This window comes from Cavia porcellus, unplaced genomic scaffold (genome assembly GCF_034190915.1).
Source record: "Cavia porcellus strain 051 isolate PalLab524CR breed Dunkin Hartley unplaced genomic scaffold, mCavPor4.1 scaffold_25, whole genome shotgun sequence".
NCBI lineage: Eukaryota > Metazoa > Chordata > Mammalia > Rodentia > Caviidae > Cavia > Cavia porcellus.
In genome coordinates, this window is record NW_026947508.1 from 27,236,033 (window position 1) to 27,253,475 (window position 17,443).

The window sequence follows — 17,443 nt, forward strand, 5'->3', positions numbered from 1 at the left end:
CCAAGAAAGACTTCCTTATGTGAGTTACTTTTGAGGACATGCAAATGAAGAAGAATTAACTTAGTGATGGAGGGAGGGAGAGAGAGCATTCCTGGCCAAGTGAGCTACAAAGGCTGGAAGGGTAAGAATCAGGCACGTTCCTGGGCTGAGCAGGTGACTGAGCCAGAAGAGAGGCAGGGATGATAGAGGATGCAGCTGGAGGCAAGCAGGACCCGCATCAGGCAGAGCCTTGTGGTCACATTAACATTTTAAACCATCAGGTTTAAAGACAATGATGTATTACTTATATTCTACAGGATTATAAAGAATGTTATCTCCCCTGCTATAGACAGCTATCCTGCTAGAATAGTGTTGCCACAGGATTGGAACCTAGGTTCTTCCAACAAGACAAACGCTGCCAGAGGAGGCCCAGTGGCAGGCAGCCCTGGGCCCAGCGTCAAGTCACAGGTTGAAGGCACCATGATCGAGCCAGCCAGGTCACTCAGGGACTACAGCCTCCAAAACCCAGGTCCTCAAAACTGTTATTCACCCCTGACCATGAACTGGATAAGAGAAAGAGTGGTCACTGCGGAGGCCTGGCAACCAAAAGAAGACCCCATTCCAGCCTCTTCCCATCATGGTCCCTTCTCCTTTAGCCCTTGCTGGGAGGGAATACTAGAGGCAAGGAAATCCATGAGACAAAGGATGAGACCCAAACTCAGCCAAAGAGAAGGGAGATGGATTCCAGAGTTTTTGGTGAAAAGCTGTGAGAAATGAGGAAAAAGCAATTCCAGACAGTTTAAAATTTTCCAGCCTTGGCAACTAGGAAGGTATACATGCCACCTTATTGATGAAGTGTGGTCAAAGATGTGGACCACAGACATGCAAAGTAAACCCACACAGAGCTGAACCAATAAGGAGTTCCAGAGAAACCACGCTGGAATATCAAGAGAGCTCTTCCCAGAAAAAAACACCCGACCCCTCCCTGCGCCACCCTTATCAGTGGTGGAGGGAGTGAGGCACTGAGGCACGAACAGTCTTGTGATGCAGGCACCAAAGACAGACTCATGCATAGTGACCTCCGACTTGCCTTGGTGAAGGTTTCTACCCCAAGATTTACCTGCCACACCCTTGGCAGAGCTGAAAGGGTTTCACAGCTCTCCAGCCTTCCAGGTTGTTTCCTCCTACTTCACCTTTTGACCACAACGAAATCCTCATCAGACTCAACATTTTGGACAGCAAAGCAGAAAGAATGCAGGCCCAGGAATCTGGCAGCTTCTGGATACATAGTTACTTGCCATGTAACCTTGGGGGGTAAGTTACTCAGCCTCCCTGAGGCTGATTTCACTACTATAAAATGGAGACTAAAATACCTACCTCACAGGGTTGTTTGGAGGATTTTGCCACAACATAAGTAAAACTCTGAGCCCTGTGGGTGCCACTGGGGAGATATTTCATAACCCTTAACTCCCTTCCTTTCAGGCCTACAGATAAATGTGCACACCCACACAGGCACATATACAGTGTTAAAAGACACCCCAAGCATGCAAAACACCACCAAAACATGTGGGCATATCCTACCCTCTCCCTAGGGGGGATAAGTGCATAAATCAAGGTCTTGTTACTATTTTTGATACTTAAACTCTAGGATGTTCTAAAACTCAGTCCCTGGAATACCAATATCTGGACTTCTGCCATTAAGCCTCTCAGGCTCTTCTGCAGGATCAAGTGAGTGCTGTTTCCCAATCCTCCCTCAGTTCTGTCCACCTGGGCTCTAACTCTCAACAATCCCATCCAGAACCTCCTTCCATCATCCCATAAGATTATTCAGTTTACCTCTTGTTTTAGGTGCTAGAGCTCTCTGGGATCCTGGGATCCTAGCTTTAAGGTATTGAGACAGGACAAAATCCCCTCCCAGCCACATATCTCAGCAGCTCCAAGTAAAACCCCCCAGGACATGACAGCTGGAGGTGGCAGCTGTGCGCTGGGTTTGTAGGAGTGAAGCTAGGTCCCCAAGGAAAGTCATATAGGGCAGGAAGGCCTTCCGCATAGAAAGGAAGATAGATATTTTAAAGACCAAGCAGCTGAATGTCATTGTACTGAGCTGGCCTAGACTTAGGCTGTGGATTGGGAGGATGTATTTTCTGAGGTCTGGCTACTCCTTGGCCAACCAAGGAGGTACTGCTGAGGCTCAAGACACTCCTACTGCAGTCAATTCCAACCATTCCTCGACTTCAGGTGGCCAGCTCATTCCTCCAGCACCTTGCCAGTCCCACAGCTACTGGGCCAGCTCTACAGCCAAGCTAGGGGAACTGGTCACTGCAAATCTGCCCACATGCCACGCCTCGGTAAACAGATGCCCTCAATCTCATGCTGACTGTGAGAGCTTTTACTCAAAGTCCTGGCTGGAGACAGGCTGGCTGTGGCACCCTGAAAGGTGCCACATGATCTCAGGGCTTTCCTATTCTATCTTCAAATTTTCATGAGGAGGGGCAATCCTGGAAAGCAGGGAAGTCTTAATCACAGTGAACGTGTCACCCCAGGTGTCATGCTTGCCTGTTTTCAGCTTTGGCAGTTGGTACAGAGTAGGTTCCGGACTCAATCAGGCCTTACTTTCAGACTCAATTTTGACACACAGGTGTCAAAGCTTTCCACATCCATATTCTCATAGGTAGAACAAATCAATACTTAATAATAGCCTTTACTGAGCCCCCGCTATGTTCTAGGCTATGAAATATCTACTGTTATGATTCATATCTTTAAAAAGAAAGTTATGGAGTGCCAGCTTAATAGTACACAACTGTAATCTCAGCTACTCAGAAGGCTGAGGCAGGAGGATCACAAATTCAAGGCCAGTCTGAGAAATATAGTGAGACCTTGTTTCAAAAAATAAAAGGGCTGATGATGTAGCTCAATGGTAGAGTACTTGAGTAGCGTGTACAAGGCCCTGGGTTTTAATCTCCAGCATGGGGAGGTAGAGAGAGCTAGAAAGTGGCAGATAATCTTTCTGCCAACTCCTGCCTGCCTCACTAGTGATTGGTTTGGGAATGGAAATGTGACAATTCTAGCCAGTGAGATATGAAGGGAAATCTAGGGTCTTCTAAGACAACTGTCTTATCTTTTCATCTTTGAATGTTGCCTGTAAATATGCTGTCTGGAGCTGCTGCAGCTATTTTGCAACTCTAAAAGTAGTAGCCAATGAACTGAAAGCAACAGAACAGAAAGCCAAAAGGTTGGTCCTTAATGTTTTTATTAATTAGCCCAATGAGCCAACACTGAAACTGAAGCTATCTCTAAACTTGTGTGAAAGAAGAGTCCCCTTATTGTTTTGACTATGCCTTGAGCCTTGACATACTATTGTTCCATCCAAGGCAACAGCCAACTAAGTGTCAATTTGCCTGAGGTTGGTGGTCAGGGGCAGAGCACAAATTGCCACTATACTGTATAGTGAATGTGAAGTTGAATAATACACATAGATGCCTTTTTTTTTTTTTTTTTTTTTTTTTTTTTGTCTTTTTCCTTTTTTATGCCTTTTACTTTTGTGGACTCCTCAAAGCTGTCCCTACCCTGAAGGATGTACAGGTTAGTGGCTAAACACTCACAGAAATAAATGAACCCTTTTCCTTCATTCTTTTCCCTTGCAGGAAGCACACTGCTTCCCAAAAGGACTAGGTAAAGATGGCTGATGACAAGGCAATGGATGCCTGTTATGGTTTGTATCTGGATGTGTTTCCAAGTCTCATGTGGTCATGGGTAGCTGGCTTTCTGGAGATGACTGAATCTAAAATTTGAGATTGATTCATGGTCTAATGCTGGGATTAAAGATGTGAGTGCTACACAGAAAGAGGCCTACTCTCCCTTCCTCTAGTTATTGCTTTTATTGTCCTCCACTGCCATGATCTGTTGCCCACCCTACCTTGGAGCCAGCCGATTATGGACTGAAACCGCTACAAACTGTGAGCTAAATAAACCTTTTCCCCTCTAACTTTGGTTGTTTGGTCTCAGCATCAAGAGTAACGTAACTAAGACAGTGCCCTAACATGCTGCTTGCTTTCCTCTGAGAACTGCTACACAAACCCTTCTGATCCCCAAAGGGCTCTGCAAGGCCTCCCAGGCCTTTGGCACTGCTGTACCACTCAACATTCCAAGGAGCCGGCTGTCCCCCACATCCATGTAGTCAAGGAGCCCTGGACTGAGTGCCACAACTCACCACCACAGCTGGTGATTTCAGGTCCTGTAAAATGACTCAATGCCCATCTTTGTTTATTCAGTAAATTTAAACTATGAGAAATAAAAAGAAATGGAAGACATCCCTCGTATGGCTCAGAAGGGCATAGGCAGAAGCAGGTATTTAAACCCTGCCTTCAAATTTTTGAATATGTATTAATAACATTAAAATGTGAATGCCTTTTGAACCAGCATCTTCACTTCTAGAGAATGAAAATACAGTAAATATGCAAAGGTGATTTGTTGTGAAGTTTACAATTACAGAAAACTGAGGACAACCCAAATATTCCTTATAGGGGATAAATACAATATATACCTTTGTGGTAGAACACTATATAGCCATTAACATCAGTGAGGTAAAACAACAGTGGCAGAATGTCACGCTTAAAAAGTAGTTAATAAAATAGACTATATTGTCTCATTTTCATTTAAAAATATGTATTTGTAAAAAGCCATAGGAAAGGTTGAGAGGTACAGTTACACCAAGGCATGAAAAGTGGTTATTTTGGGGTATTTGAATTTTGGGTGACTCAGATTTTTTCTAATTATTATCTATTTTCATGACATAAAGGTTATTAATGTGTATAATGTGAACCCCCCAAAACACAGCAGCATGGTTACAGACAGAAATCAGGGCCAGGTAGACCATATGTTTCTTTCAACACTGGATGGCCAGGGACAAACTGGTAATAAGATGGTAGGCTCTGTATGTTCCAGCATGTTCCTGGTATTATTACAGCTGGCAGGAAGAGACTCTCTGTTCCCAGGGTTTCTTAAACACACTTGGAATCTTCTTCCTACGGTATTTGTTCACCTTTTTAGTTTGGGCTAAGACCTGGCAGATATCCAGCAGCCTCAGAAGTCCCAGGCAGATGATGGCTGGAGTGCAGGTGCTCAGAGACTCTTTCAGAGATGCCAAAGTGAAGATAGCTCCTGAAATGGAAAGCAAGGCCCCTGAGTCTCCCCAGGATCATCGAGGAGATCTAGGGGCTCAGGAGTTCCAGTCTAAGCTGACCCACTCAAGCCCAAACCTCTAGTGATACACGGAACTACCTACCCCATCCCAAACCAGCTATACTCATCTCTGACCTCACAGAGAAAGCAGGACCAAGAATTAGAAGCCTCTCTGAACTAAAATAGACCCTCTCACAGGGCAAGAAAGAGAAACGATTCAGCCAAACTAGGGACTAAGTGGGAGAATGAGGATTTGGGAAGAAGTTCTGATTCTTTTCCTGCCTTAATTCTGTATCTACTGGAAGGAAGGAGGCCCAAGGATTGGTGACGGAAGTGTGGCAAAGATCTGAAAAGGAAGAAAGTTTGAGAAATGGAAAAGAATGCTTGGGGAGGGCAGGGGTGCAGGATGGTGGTAGTGGCAATGCCGACACTGGCTGGTAGATGTAGAAGAGCCTGAAGACGCCTGGTCACTGAAGTGTCAGCTGTCTTGTACATTAGCAGCTCCTGTGGGCAGAGCTTTAGGAGGGGCCTCTCTAGGGAAACTCTCTGCATTCTTATTCAAGGAGTCCCACTTGTCTGCTCTCTATTCCCACCTACAAGACACATAAGCCAAGTGGCAGCTGCTGCTCCAACCTGCTATCCCCGGAGTAGCATGTGGAAGGAGCAGGGCTATGAGTTTACAACACATTCTCACATAGAATACTATACAGCCTTACAAATGGTGAGTGAGAAAGCAGTATATGATGACATGGGTCAGTTTTATAGTATGTTAAGTTACAAAAACACCTGTCCTACTCTGAAGAGTAGAAATCGAAGCAAAGCCGAAGTACGTCTGTTCCCAGAGATAAAAGGTGACAGCAGTAAGGTGAAACAGCTAAATCTATCATTTTTTTCCCAAAAGACCCACTTTCCCGGGCCAGCTGGCCCCCTTACCCATCATGAGCAGGGTCAAGAACAAGTTACTGATCTCTTGAAGCATCGGTGAGCCCACAGCCAGCAGCAAACCAGCCAACAGCTCCAGCCAGCCCACAGTTGTTTGGTAGTTCATGGGATCGGGCTGGTAGCCGAACAACTTCAAGGGAAACACTTCGGCAAACTGCAGGAACAGGGCTTTCTAGGGGTGGCAGGGAATACCTGTCAGCCACACTGGCCAAGGATGCACTGCCCAGAGGCCCCACAGGGGCACTGTATACCTGTTCTCTCAACTCTCCCCAGAAAAGCTACTGCTATCCTACATCAGACCCAGGCCTGAGAGAGGAGAGAATGAACATCTATCTTATAGGGATGAGCACTGGAATGAAGAACAAGCCTAGGTACCACTGAGAAAGGCTGGGTGGTGGTGTTGAGACTGCTTGACTTCCTCATCAGACCTATAAACAGATTAAAGAGCCAAATCCCAGTTAGAAGGAATCTCTGAAAGAGTCTCTGAGCACCTGCACTCCAGCCATCGTCTGCCTCGGCCATCCCATCTAATGCCAAAGCCTTAGAAATGTCACAGATCCTTCCTTTGAGCCAGGTTTGTCTTCAGGCTGCTCTGCAGGAAATATATGAAGATGGGACTCAAGAACTCATTAAACAGATTTTTAGTCTCCATTATGGCATCTTACATCTCACTATGGCAGATACAGGGAGTGGGTGAAGGGGCTCAGTGACTTATCTTGCTGTTCAAGTGATTCATTTTGCCTCTGGGTCAAATGACAAATATACCCTAACCCCCAGGGCTACCTGCTCTTCACTTAGTACTATCTCTCCCACCCAAAACTGGAAGAAACTAAACCATCTGGCTCCAGCCATGCACTACTACTCCCAATAACCCATCACCCTAAGCCAGCAAAGATGGACTGGCCAGGCCTAGTAAAGGGAGACCTCTGTTCCCTTCCTGTCCCAGGCCTCCTCTTAGCTGCCCAGAGGGGCCCAACCTATAATCTGAGCACTCTGGGAAGTAGAGGCAAGAGGATGGCAAGTTTGAGCCCAGCCTAGGCAACTTAGTGAGACCTTGTCTAAAAATGAAAATAAGTGTTAGGAATGTAGCTCAGTGTGAAGGGCCTGGATCAGCATTTCAGTACGTTAAGGTTCAGTTTCTCATAAGAACAAAGCAAGGCGGGCTTCTTTAACGGACTGGGGGGATTGGTGGATGGGGCATGAAACCTTACCCCAGTGTGGAACCAAACGCAGAAGGTAGGTAAGGACTTCTAGGCTTCTCTTTCTGGCTTCATGGGGGAAGGACTCTGGAATCTCAGAAGCATCTAGTTTGGGTCCTGCTTCCTGACTAGCTACATAATCTTTAGTAAATGACTGACCCTTTACCCTCTGGGCGAGTTTCCTGTCCTGCAAAATGAAGATTACTAAATCCTGCTTCACAACAATCCAAGCACTCTGAAGCAAACAGGTGGGGAGCACATTAGGCCACTTTCCCACCGTATCTTCCTCCCCCAGGGGCCCGAGCATTCTTCGCAATCTAAATTTGCCTGCCCTCCCCCGCCAGGGCTCAGCCAGAAGACAAAGTCCTGCCCCCTCCCGCCTCCGGAAAACCCCCAAGAACTCGAGGAACTCCCTAGGAAGGCCCGGCGCTGCCCCCTAGCTCCAGTGCAGTCTGGTGGAAGGCAGGCGGCCCGCGGGGACACGCCGCCCCCGTCCCGGGCCCGCTGCCCCGCTCACCATCTGCTCGGACTCCGGAGCCGAGAGCTGGCAGAGCTTGGCTGCCCCGGTGAGCACGAAGAAGCCGCCCAACAGGACGCGCAGCGCGAGAAGCACAAGCGCCATGGCTGCGCCCGCCCTCCCAGCCATCCCGCCGAAAACCCGCCCCGAGGCCGGCGCGTTTCCTGTCCCGAGCGCGCAGCGCGAAACGGTGTGGGCGGGGCACCTCATCGCCCAGATGGGTACACTGAGGCCCACTGGCTTCAATATTCAAACAGCTTTTGGGCAGCTTCTCACGAGTTTGGGAAGACTGTCTCCAAGCAATACCGAGCAGAAGCAAGCACGGATGTTTTGCATGTGCCTCTAAGGGCACGGCCACAGCTCTGCCTGAGCCACAATACCTACAGGATCCAGAGCTGTCACCCAAGCCCAACAGGCAGGCCTCCTGAACTGGTAACAGGTCTACCAGGATTCCCCCTGGTAAGGGCTAAGAAAGTTAGTTGTAAACCATTAAGCTAATTTGTACTTAGATCAATAACCAGTAATTATAAAAATGTCCTTTTCCATCCTTGTCTGAAATATACTTTCCTCCTAATTCCTCTCAGCTGAAACTAAAATGTGAAAGCTGTTTGAATATTAAGATACCAGAAGCCATGGGAAGAGAGGCATTCATCTAATAGCACTGACGTCTAAGGCTAGATGGGCAAACTAACTGTTTTTTTTCCCCTCAAGATGTCTACACTTTTTAACGATGCAAATTCTTTTCATACCAGGTGTGGTGGTGCACACTGGTAATCCCAGCATTGGGAGGCTGAGTCAAGAGGATCACTTGGAGTTCAAGGCCAGCCTGGGCTACAAACTGAGACCAAAGACAGTTTGGATTGCATAGGAAGACACTGTAGCAAAAAGACAAAATTTTTTTCAAACATCTTTCATGACCCATTACATGAGGTTCTTATCTTAAGTGTTCAAAGATTTAAAGTTTTATTGAAAAACAGCCACATTAATCTGTGAATGTTGAACTGCTGAGTAGTAGCCACAGAATTAAGGAGAAAAAAGTTCACTGTGGCTAGTGACAGTTGGTAGCCAAGGGGAAAAACATTCTTTTAGAGGCAAATGACCATTGCACTAATCTCATCTCCACTCTCTGAGGTAAAAATAGGTCTCAGATCTGTGTCAGCATACCCATTCTTTTCAAGGAAAAAATAGGATGGGCACTGAGTTGGTTTTGCCGGAGATGGAAGGTAACTGAAACCCTCATTTAAATGCTGAGACACCCATTAGGGGGTACTCACAAGCTGCTAAGCACAAAATAGGGTTGAATACAAAATCACACGTGGATTCTGCTTCATGTTCATGTGTTTACAACTGTGATTTTTATACTTTACACATGCTAATGCTTTTAAGAAATACATAATCTAACTAAGCATGGTGACACTGTAATCCCAGCATTTAGGAGGCTGAGGCAGGAGGAACTGTTGCAAGTTCAAGACTAGCCTGGGCTACAAAGTGAGCTTAAGGCTAACCTGAAATGCATAGCCAGACATTGCCTCAAAACGACAAAAAAGAAAAAGAAAAAAAGGATGAGTGCAAATCTCAGCCTAACCTGGGCAACTTAGCAAAACTGTCTCAAAAAAAATTTTAAAGGGCTGGAAGAAAGCTCAATGCAAAGGTCTTGGGTTCCATCATAGTTGCAATGAACCCCAACCATAAGTTTTCTCTGTGAAATATTTTCACCATACTTTCTTCCTCTGCTGTTCTATGGAGCAGCCCAGTACTGCATTCATGTAACTTTAATAAACTTTTCCTTTACTAATTGACTGTCTCTAACTTCCATCTTTTGAGTCAAAGAACTCATGGTACCAGTGACAGGATAGCTAAAATGCCTAGAATATCTACTATCTAGCCCTTTATGGTTTTTTTCTTTTCTTTTCTTTTTGAGACAGATTTTCACTATGCAGTTCAGGCTGCCCTTGAAATCCTGGCGGTCCTCCTGCCTCAGCTTCCCCAGTGCTGGGATTACAGACGTCATCATGCTCTTGCCAAGCTCTCATCTAGTGGGCCAGAGAAGCCCCAAATAAGGGTCTCAAACTTTCATGCTGCTTCCAGTTCCAGTTAGCCAAGCTACTCATATCTTTGTTTTCTACAATCTATGTGGATTGGTGGCTGGCTGGCTGAAGACTGAAATTTCTTGTCCCTCTAAATCCAAACTGTTTCAACATCCAGATTGTGCCATTACATTATCAACTGGGCCTTTTATTATCTGCAGTCTTGGTCACTAATCCAAGTTTGTAAGCCCATGTAAGAACTAAATCCTTTACCTTAAAATTATAATTATGTACAAATTATAATTATTAAAATCTTTTTACAAAAAGGGAAAATTTATAAAAGCATTTATTTAATCCACAAACACAAATTCACATTAGGAAATTATATTTTAGGATATTTATACAAATTTTAACACAAACATAGACTCTGATGCCATCAGCAACTGATAATACTATTCTTTCTCCTTTACTAGTTTTTCTTTCTCCTTTACTAGTTTTTCTATCCTTGGAATTAATGATGTGACTGCAAGTCTTAGGGCAGTGCCAGAGACCAAAAAGTTTCGTTGTTTTGACTCTGTCAAAGCTGTAAAGGTAGCATCACATAAATAGACAGTTGAAAAGGGCAGTAAGACTTTCATTGCCTTTTCATGGAGTTCTGGGTAACGTGTCTTTGCATTTATCCAAAACTGAGTTATAGACATTGATTTAAATACTGACTGAAATCCTAAATCTGAAGATAACTGTGCTAGTTTCTCTTCTTCAAAGTCAGTGAGATTATTATTTTGGTGATTCATAAAAGGGTTAATTACCCACATATTTCCTGAACGCAAGTCATCCTCTGGTGGGTAACAGTCATGGAATATCTGAGAAAGTCCTTTCAGGTGCTCAAAAATAATGTTTCTGATGTTTCTCACATTCATATCTGATGAGTTTGAGAATTCAGAAAATAAAGGAAACATGTCATAATCATTCTCTTGTGTGCGCTTCAACCACATTTTTAACTTCTTCTTAAATACATCGATTTTATTATGTAAACTGAAGAAAGTAGTCATAGTTCCTTGGAGACTTGAATTTAATTCATTTATAAGTGAAAATATATCTCCTAAATAGGCTAGCTTTGCAATCCACTCCTCATCATGAAAATACTTGGCCAAATCTGAATGCTTTTGATTTAAAAATATTTCCATTTCATGTCGCAATTCAAATAATCTTGTTAAAATTCTTCCTCGTGCTATCCAACGTACTTCAGCATGAAGAGGTAAATTCACATGCTCAGATCCCATCTCTTCACACAAAATTGTTAGCATTCGTGAATTCAACAAATTGCTCTTTACAAAACTTAAAATTTGTGCTGACTGCAAAAGAATTTCATGTAAGCATGGAGATAACTTTTCAGCAGCTAAATGTTCACGATGAATAAAACAATGTGTAAATGCCACTGAATTCACAGTAACATCTTGAATTTTTGACTTTAAGTCAGAACATCTGTCAGTCATACTAGTAGCCCCATCGGTACAGAGGCCAACACAGTATTTCCAGTTGAGAGATTTACTATCAATATATTTATTTATTAGCTCAAATATTTCAAAACCAGTTATTTGAGAAGGCATGTCAATGCAAAATAATAATTCTTCTTTAATATCATTACAATCATAATCAATGAAACGAATATAGCATAAGAGAAGGGTCACAGCTGAGATTTCTGATGACTCATCTATCTGAAGGGCAAACCACTTGGACTCTCTGACCTTTTGAATCAGCTGATCTTCAATGTCTGCAGACAGTTCATCAATCCTGTATCCAATTGTATTATTGGAAAGAGGAATAGTTTTCATTTTGTCTCCAGCACTTGAACCCAAAACCTCTGAACACATTTCTACTAAATATGGTTTAATTAGTTCTTCTGCAATAAAGAATGGCTTCTTACTGGCAGCGATTTGGAAAGCAATTAAATAAGAAGCTTTCACAAGTGACTTTTCAACTAGTAAACACTTTTTTAAAGAACTATTTTGACATTCCATTTCAAGAGATTTCTGTTCAAAAAAATCTAATGGCTTGTCTTTTAATTCTGAATGTTTTGTCTTCAAATGATGAGAAAGATTTGCTGGCTTCATATTTTCGCTGGGTAAGATCTCCCTACAAATGACACATTGTGGTCTTGGTAAACTCTCTTTTGATCCAGGACAGATAATAAAACCAACTTTTAAACACTCGAGGTCATAAGTCTGGAAAAAACCTATTTTCTTTTTTTTTGCAGGTGGAGAATCATGTTCCTCATCACTTTTTTCATTAAGCACAGGTAAATCTGAAAGAAATATTTGGATTACTGTAAGGTTCAAGAACAAATATGCAATGTTTTTTATGTTTTTCCTCACATATAGATCTGGCTATATCTGTATTTATAAATAGAACACACTAACTGAAAACAAACCATACTCCTCCATGATGCCACTGAAAACTGAATTTCTCCTTTGCTAAAAGGTTAGTCACTGACTATAATAAAACTGGAGGCTATGGATCAGGTACAAGTAATCCCAAGTATCCAACAGATTTCTGAAATTAGTCTGAAGTAAGAGTAAATTTCTTTTCTTTTCTTTTGTTTAGACACGGTTTTACTATGCAGTTCAGGCTAGCCTTGAACTCACTTTGTTGGCCTCAAACTTGCAGTAGTGATCTTCCTGCTTCAGTCTCCTGAGTGCTGGGATTATAAGCATGTGCCAGCATGCCCAGCTCTTTTTACAAAAACAAAGGACAATCATTAGAAAAAGTTAACATTTAGTGAATCTAGACAGGATGTGCTGATATTCACTATGCTATATTTATTTTCAACCTATCTGAACTGTAAAATTAAAGTGGAGGCAAATACAAGGATAATTTTGACTTTAAAAGTCAGCATCACTGAGTATAGAGCAATGGGTCCTCTGTAACAGTGATGGCTAAAACATAAAACTGATAACTTTTCAGGAGGGTAATTTAGCAACAGATTTCAAAAGTCTTAAAAATCTATGATAGCTGGGCATAGTAGTGCATACTTGTAATCCCAGCACTTGAGAAGCTGAAGCAGGAGAATTATTGCACATTTGAGGACAGCTGGGCTACATAGTGAGACCCTGCCTCAAAAAGACCAAAAAAAAAAAAAAAACCTATGACAACCTTTGAATCAGTAATTCCACTGTTTATGTTTTATCCTAAAGAAATAATTAGACAAGTGGACAAAGATCTGTTATCACAATTTAACTCAAAATTACTTATAAATATTAAAAATTTAGAGCTTAGAGAGTAGCTCAGTGGCAAAACATTTGCCTACTGTATCTGACACCCTGCATTTGATTGCAGTTAGAGAAGGGTGTTGACAAAGAACCTAAATATCTAATCTTTAAGAATTAGTGATATATACACTAGAATCTATGTTTGTTAAGAACATCAGTGTAACTAGGTGTGATGGCTCATATAACCCCTATAACCCCAGCTACTTGGGAGGCTGAGGCAGGGGGACCACAAATTCATGGCCAGCCTGGACAACCCAGGGGTTATCCAGGGGACAACCCAGGGGTTATCCAGGGGACAACCCTAGACTCTATCAATATGCCCCCCTCACACACACACACAAAATCCCCCAATGTATATTTAATTTCTATTACACGGACTGTTTTCTTTTTCTTTTTCTTTCTTTCTTTTTTTTTTTTTTTTTGGTCTTTTTCGTTTTTTATCGGTACCAGGGATCGAACTCACGACTGCCTCCTTGCAAGGCAGGCACTTATGCCACTGAGCTAAATCCCCAGCCCCTTACATGGACTGTTTTCAATGCAATGTAAAACGACAAAGTAGCTTATAACAGTAGATATGTGAACTGACTTTCAGTGACTAAAAATTGAATTCAGTGTTTAAAAAAATAAAACTAAGGTTAAATCAATAATGCTTTAACCAAATCCTTATCTTCATAATTATAATAGTTTGTACATTTAGAAAACAGAAATGTACACATGTAAGATATTTGTCTACTCTGTGCACAATGCATTATGTTTATATGGATTCAAAATATATAATCTACAAATTAATGAATGTTTTCACATTCAAGAAATTGCCAAATACATTCTTTATAAAAATCAAAGCAGCTGGGCATGGTAGTACACGCCTATAATCCCCCAGCAGTTGAGAGGCTGAGGCAGAACGACTGCCATGAGTTTGAGGCCAACCTGCACTAATAGCAAGACACTGTCTTAAAAAAAAAAGCACAATAAAAAGAAACAAAAACGGGGCTGGGGATTTAGCTCAGCGGCATAAGCACCTGCCTTGCAAGCAGGTGGTCGTGAGTTCGATCCCTGGTACAGATAAAAAAGGAAAAAAGACAAAAAAAAAAAAAAACAAGAAACAAAAACAATAAACAAAAAACTTTGACAGGGAAAGCATAAACATACGTACCTGTCTGACATTCCTTGTGTTGTGTATGTGGTTTGCAAGAGATGGCCTTGGTCTGTGTGACAGGTTTACATAATATGCCTTTGTTTTTTAAAAATTTAGAAGGCTGAGAAGACACAAGTTTCATGGCATTTGACTGTGCATTTTCCTGGTTAAAAACAAATTCAAGAATCAGAGTTTTTAGTATGTTATCATTGACTGTAATTATTATATGAAAAATGATATATATCAAGAGAAATATAACTGAAAAAAGGCATACTTTGAAAAATACATACTTTAACCCCTAATCCTCCTAATTTCTAATCAGTATGAGTTCCATTTACTGATTTTTAAAAGTACTCATGAGGCTGAGGAGAAAGCTCAGTAGTAGAGCCATTGCCTAATAACTGGGAGGCCCTAGGTTTGATTCCCAGCACTGGAAGATAATAACAATAATAAAATAGCAACTTTATAGTGTAAGCCAAATAATGAAAACAATCCTTGCTGATTATCAATTAGTCACTAAGATCAATTGTATCCAATCTTCAACTATATGCAAAAATATATTCTTTATCAATTAAAGACCTCAACATGAAAAAAAGCAAAACTTAAAGTCACTGGAGAATTTTCGAATTCCTACAGCATAGAGAATAATAGAATAAAAACAAACTAAAAAGAGCAATACATTTGACTACCTGGAAACTTAAAGCTTTTGTAAACAGAGGTCTCTATAAACAACATTAAAGAACAAACAGTAGGAGCAGCAGAATGCATGTACATGTTCATTCATTCAGTAAATATTTATTAAATGTTCACGACAAACAAGACACTCTTCTAAGCCATAGAGAAACAGCAGAAAAAAACTAGAGTCCTGCTCTTATGGGCCTTACATTCCAGAGGGAGATATGGAAAACAAGTATGACAAACCCTTAATGTGTAATCTGAGGTAATGATACAAGCTGTAAAGAAAAATAAAGCCCAGTAAGGAAATGGAGAGTGAGAGTGTGGAAGAGGGATAATCTTGTAGTAAACATCTGAGCAGAAGTCTTCCAAATTATTCGAAAGAGTAAGCCATGCAAAGGCCAAGGTTAGACACCAGGCAGAGGGACTATGGGTCCAAAAATCCTGCGTCTGAAAAGGCTTGGCTGGCATGCATTAGGAACAAGACTAACAGTGGCATAGCTAGAGTTCTTGCACACTGCAACATATTTTCACAGTAATAAAATGGAGTTAACTGTCCAGTGTGGTGGCACATGCCTCTAATCCCAGCATTCAGGAGGCAGAGACAGGAAGATCGCTGCAAGTTCAAGGCCAACCTGGGATATAAAGTGAGTTCAAGGCCAGCCTGAACTGCATAGTGAAACCCTCTTTCAAAAAGACCAAAAAAAAATTTTTTTTTAAATTAAATAAAATGGAGTAAACTGTTACAATGTAATTTCCTTTTTGGTCAGTAATGCTGCCCAAAAAATGTGCTGCCTGGGGCAATCCACTCTCCCCCTTTCTCCACCGCCACTCACCACTGAGGCTAAAACAGGACTCAAGGGCAAAACGGTAAGATTGGAAAGTATGGCAGAAACCAAACTATATAAGATCAGAAGGTCCTTGGGTCGGGGATATAGTTCAGGGGCACAGCACCTGCCTGCAAGCACAAGGTCATGAGTTCAATCCCCAATACAAAAAATAAATTAATTAAATAAAACAAAACAACAGCAACAACACAATTAGGATTGAATTTTAAATGAGATGGGACACCCACTTTAGAAAAAATAATGGAGGGGTTGGAGATTTAGCTCAGCGGCATAAGTGCCTGCCTTGTGAGTTTAATCCCTGGTACCGATAAAAAGGAAAAACACACACACAGAAAAAAAAAAGAAGAAAATAGTAATGGACACATTCAGTATAAAACTTAAATGGTATAAAAGCATATATACATGAATGATTGCCGGCTATTCAAACTGAATACAACCACTGTTCCTAATTTCTTATATATCCTTCTAGGAATGGTTTATATAAGTAGCCAGGCATGGTGGCACACGCTATAATCCCAGCACTAGGGAGGCTGAGGCAGGAGGATCTTTGCAAGTTCAAGACCAGCCTGGGCTACACAGTGAGCTCAAGATCAGGCTGAACTGCAGAGTGAGACCCTGTCTCAAAAAAAAAGAAATGGTGTATGTAAGTAAACAATGATAACATATTAGAAGATTCAGCACCTTGTTCTTGTTATTTAGACATATTTATATAACTTTGTATAAAGCTGCTCTGTGACAGCATATATAGTATTTCACCACTGGATGTATCATATGTAATTTGAAGAGTCTTTGCTGATGAACAATGAAATGTTACAAATCCTGTGCAATTATAAACAATTCTACAATGACTATCCTTATACATCCTTACACAATGACTATCTTTACACATATCCTATGTGCTTGTACATTTACAGAATAAAGTTTAAGTGTTATTGATGGGTCATAGGTATATGATTTTAATTCTAGTGGTATTGCCAAATTGTTTTTGACTGAAATTTTATCAAACTGTGTGGCCATAAGCATTGTGTTTGTCTGTTTTCCAACAGGGCAGTAACATACTTTTGCTATTTCTCAGTAACCAAAAAATTATCTTAGTATAGTATGGTTAGGTACTTGTGCAAGCATTATGTTTTCTTTTCTATGAAGTATTACACCTTCTGCCCTATTTACCTTTATCTTTAAAAACTATGCATGTTTTTAATATTAATGAAACATAAAACTGAAAAGATTCAAACAATAAACAATGGAAAAATTATTTTCTCTTTTACTTTCTACTCCACCAAGTTCTCCTCAGAGGCAACCACTCTTACCTATTTACTGCTGGTCTTTCAGGGATTATTCTATACCTATGAACAAGCACACCCTTTATGGGGAGGTTTAAAGCACAAATGGGAATACAATGTACACTTATATATGTGTGTGTGCATATATATATATATATATATATATATATATATATGTATATATCTTACATTTTTCACTCTAGGTTTCAAACTATTCTAGGCCTGTACACACAAAACTATTTTTCTTTTAACCCCATATTATTCTACTGTATGGATATACCATAGTTAAACTACAGCTCCAAGGCCACTGTCATGTAAATAGGTGTGGCACTGGAAAGGGGTATATTTCAGATTCTGTGTAATTTGGACTATTTTTTCTAATTAACAT

At 41.4% G+C, this 17,443-nt stretch overlaps 2 protein-coding genes across 8 annotated transcripts in view; both read right to left on the bottom strand.

Moving 5' to 3' along the window:
- Positions 1–4,627: 4,627 nt before the first annotated feature.
- On the bottom strand, positions 4,628–7,975 carry Tmem35b (transmembrane protein 35B). Its single transcript, XM_003471067.5, has 3 exons — positions 7,819–7,975; positions 6,094–6,274; positions 4,628–5,139 (listed from the first exon to the last, which is right to left on the bottom strand). Exons 1-3 carry the CDS (start codon positions 7,945–7,947, stop codon positions 4,940–4,942), a joined length of 510 nt encoding a protein of 169 aa, XP_003471115.2. The 5' UTR covers positions 7,948–7,975; the 3' UTR covers positions 4,628–4,939.
- Positions 7,976–10,173: 2,198 nt separating this feature from the next.
- Positions 10,174–17,443, bottom strand: part of Zmym6 (zinc finger MYM-type containing 6) — a 36,628-nt gene continuing 29,358 nt past the window's right edge. For all 7 annotated transcript variants that reach the window (XM_003471066.5, XM_013154056.3, XM_013154055.3 and 4 more), the window contains 2 exons: positions 14,268–14,412; positions 10,174–12,150 (listed from right to left, as the gene is read on the bottom strand). In XM_003471066.5, the coding sequence (XP_003471114.2) occupies positions 10,298–12,150; positions 14,268–14,412 (1,998 nt within the window). In that variant the 3' untranslated portion in view covers positions 10,174–10,297. The remainder of the gene's footprint in view (positions 12,151–14,267; positions 14,413–17,443) is intronic.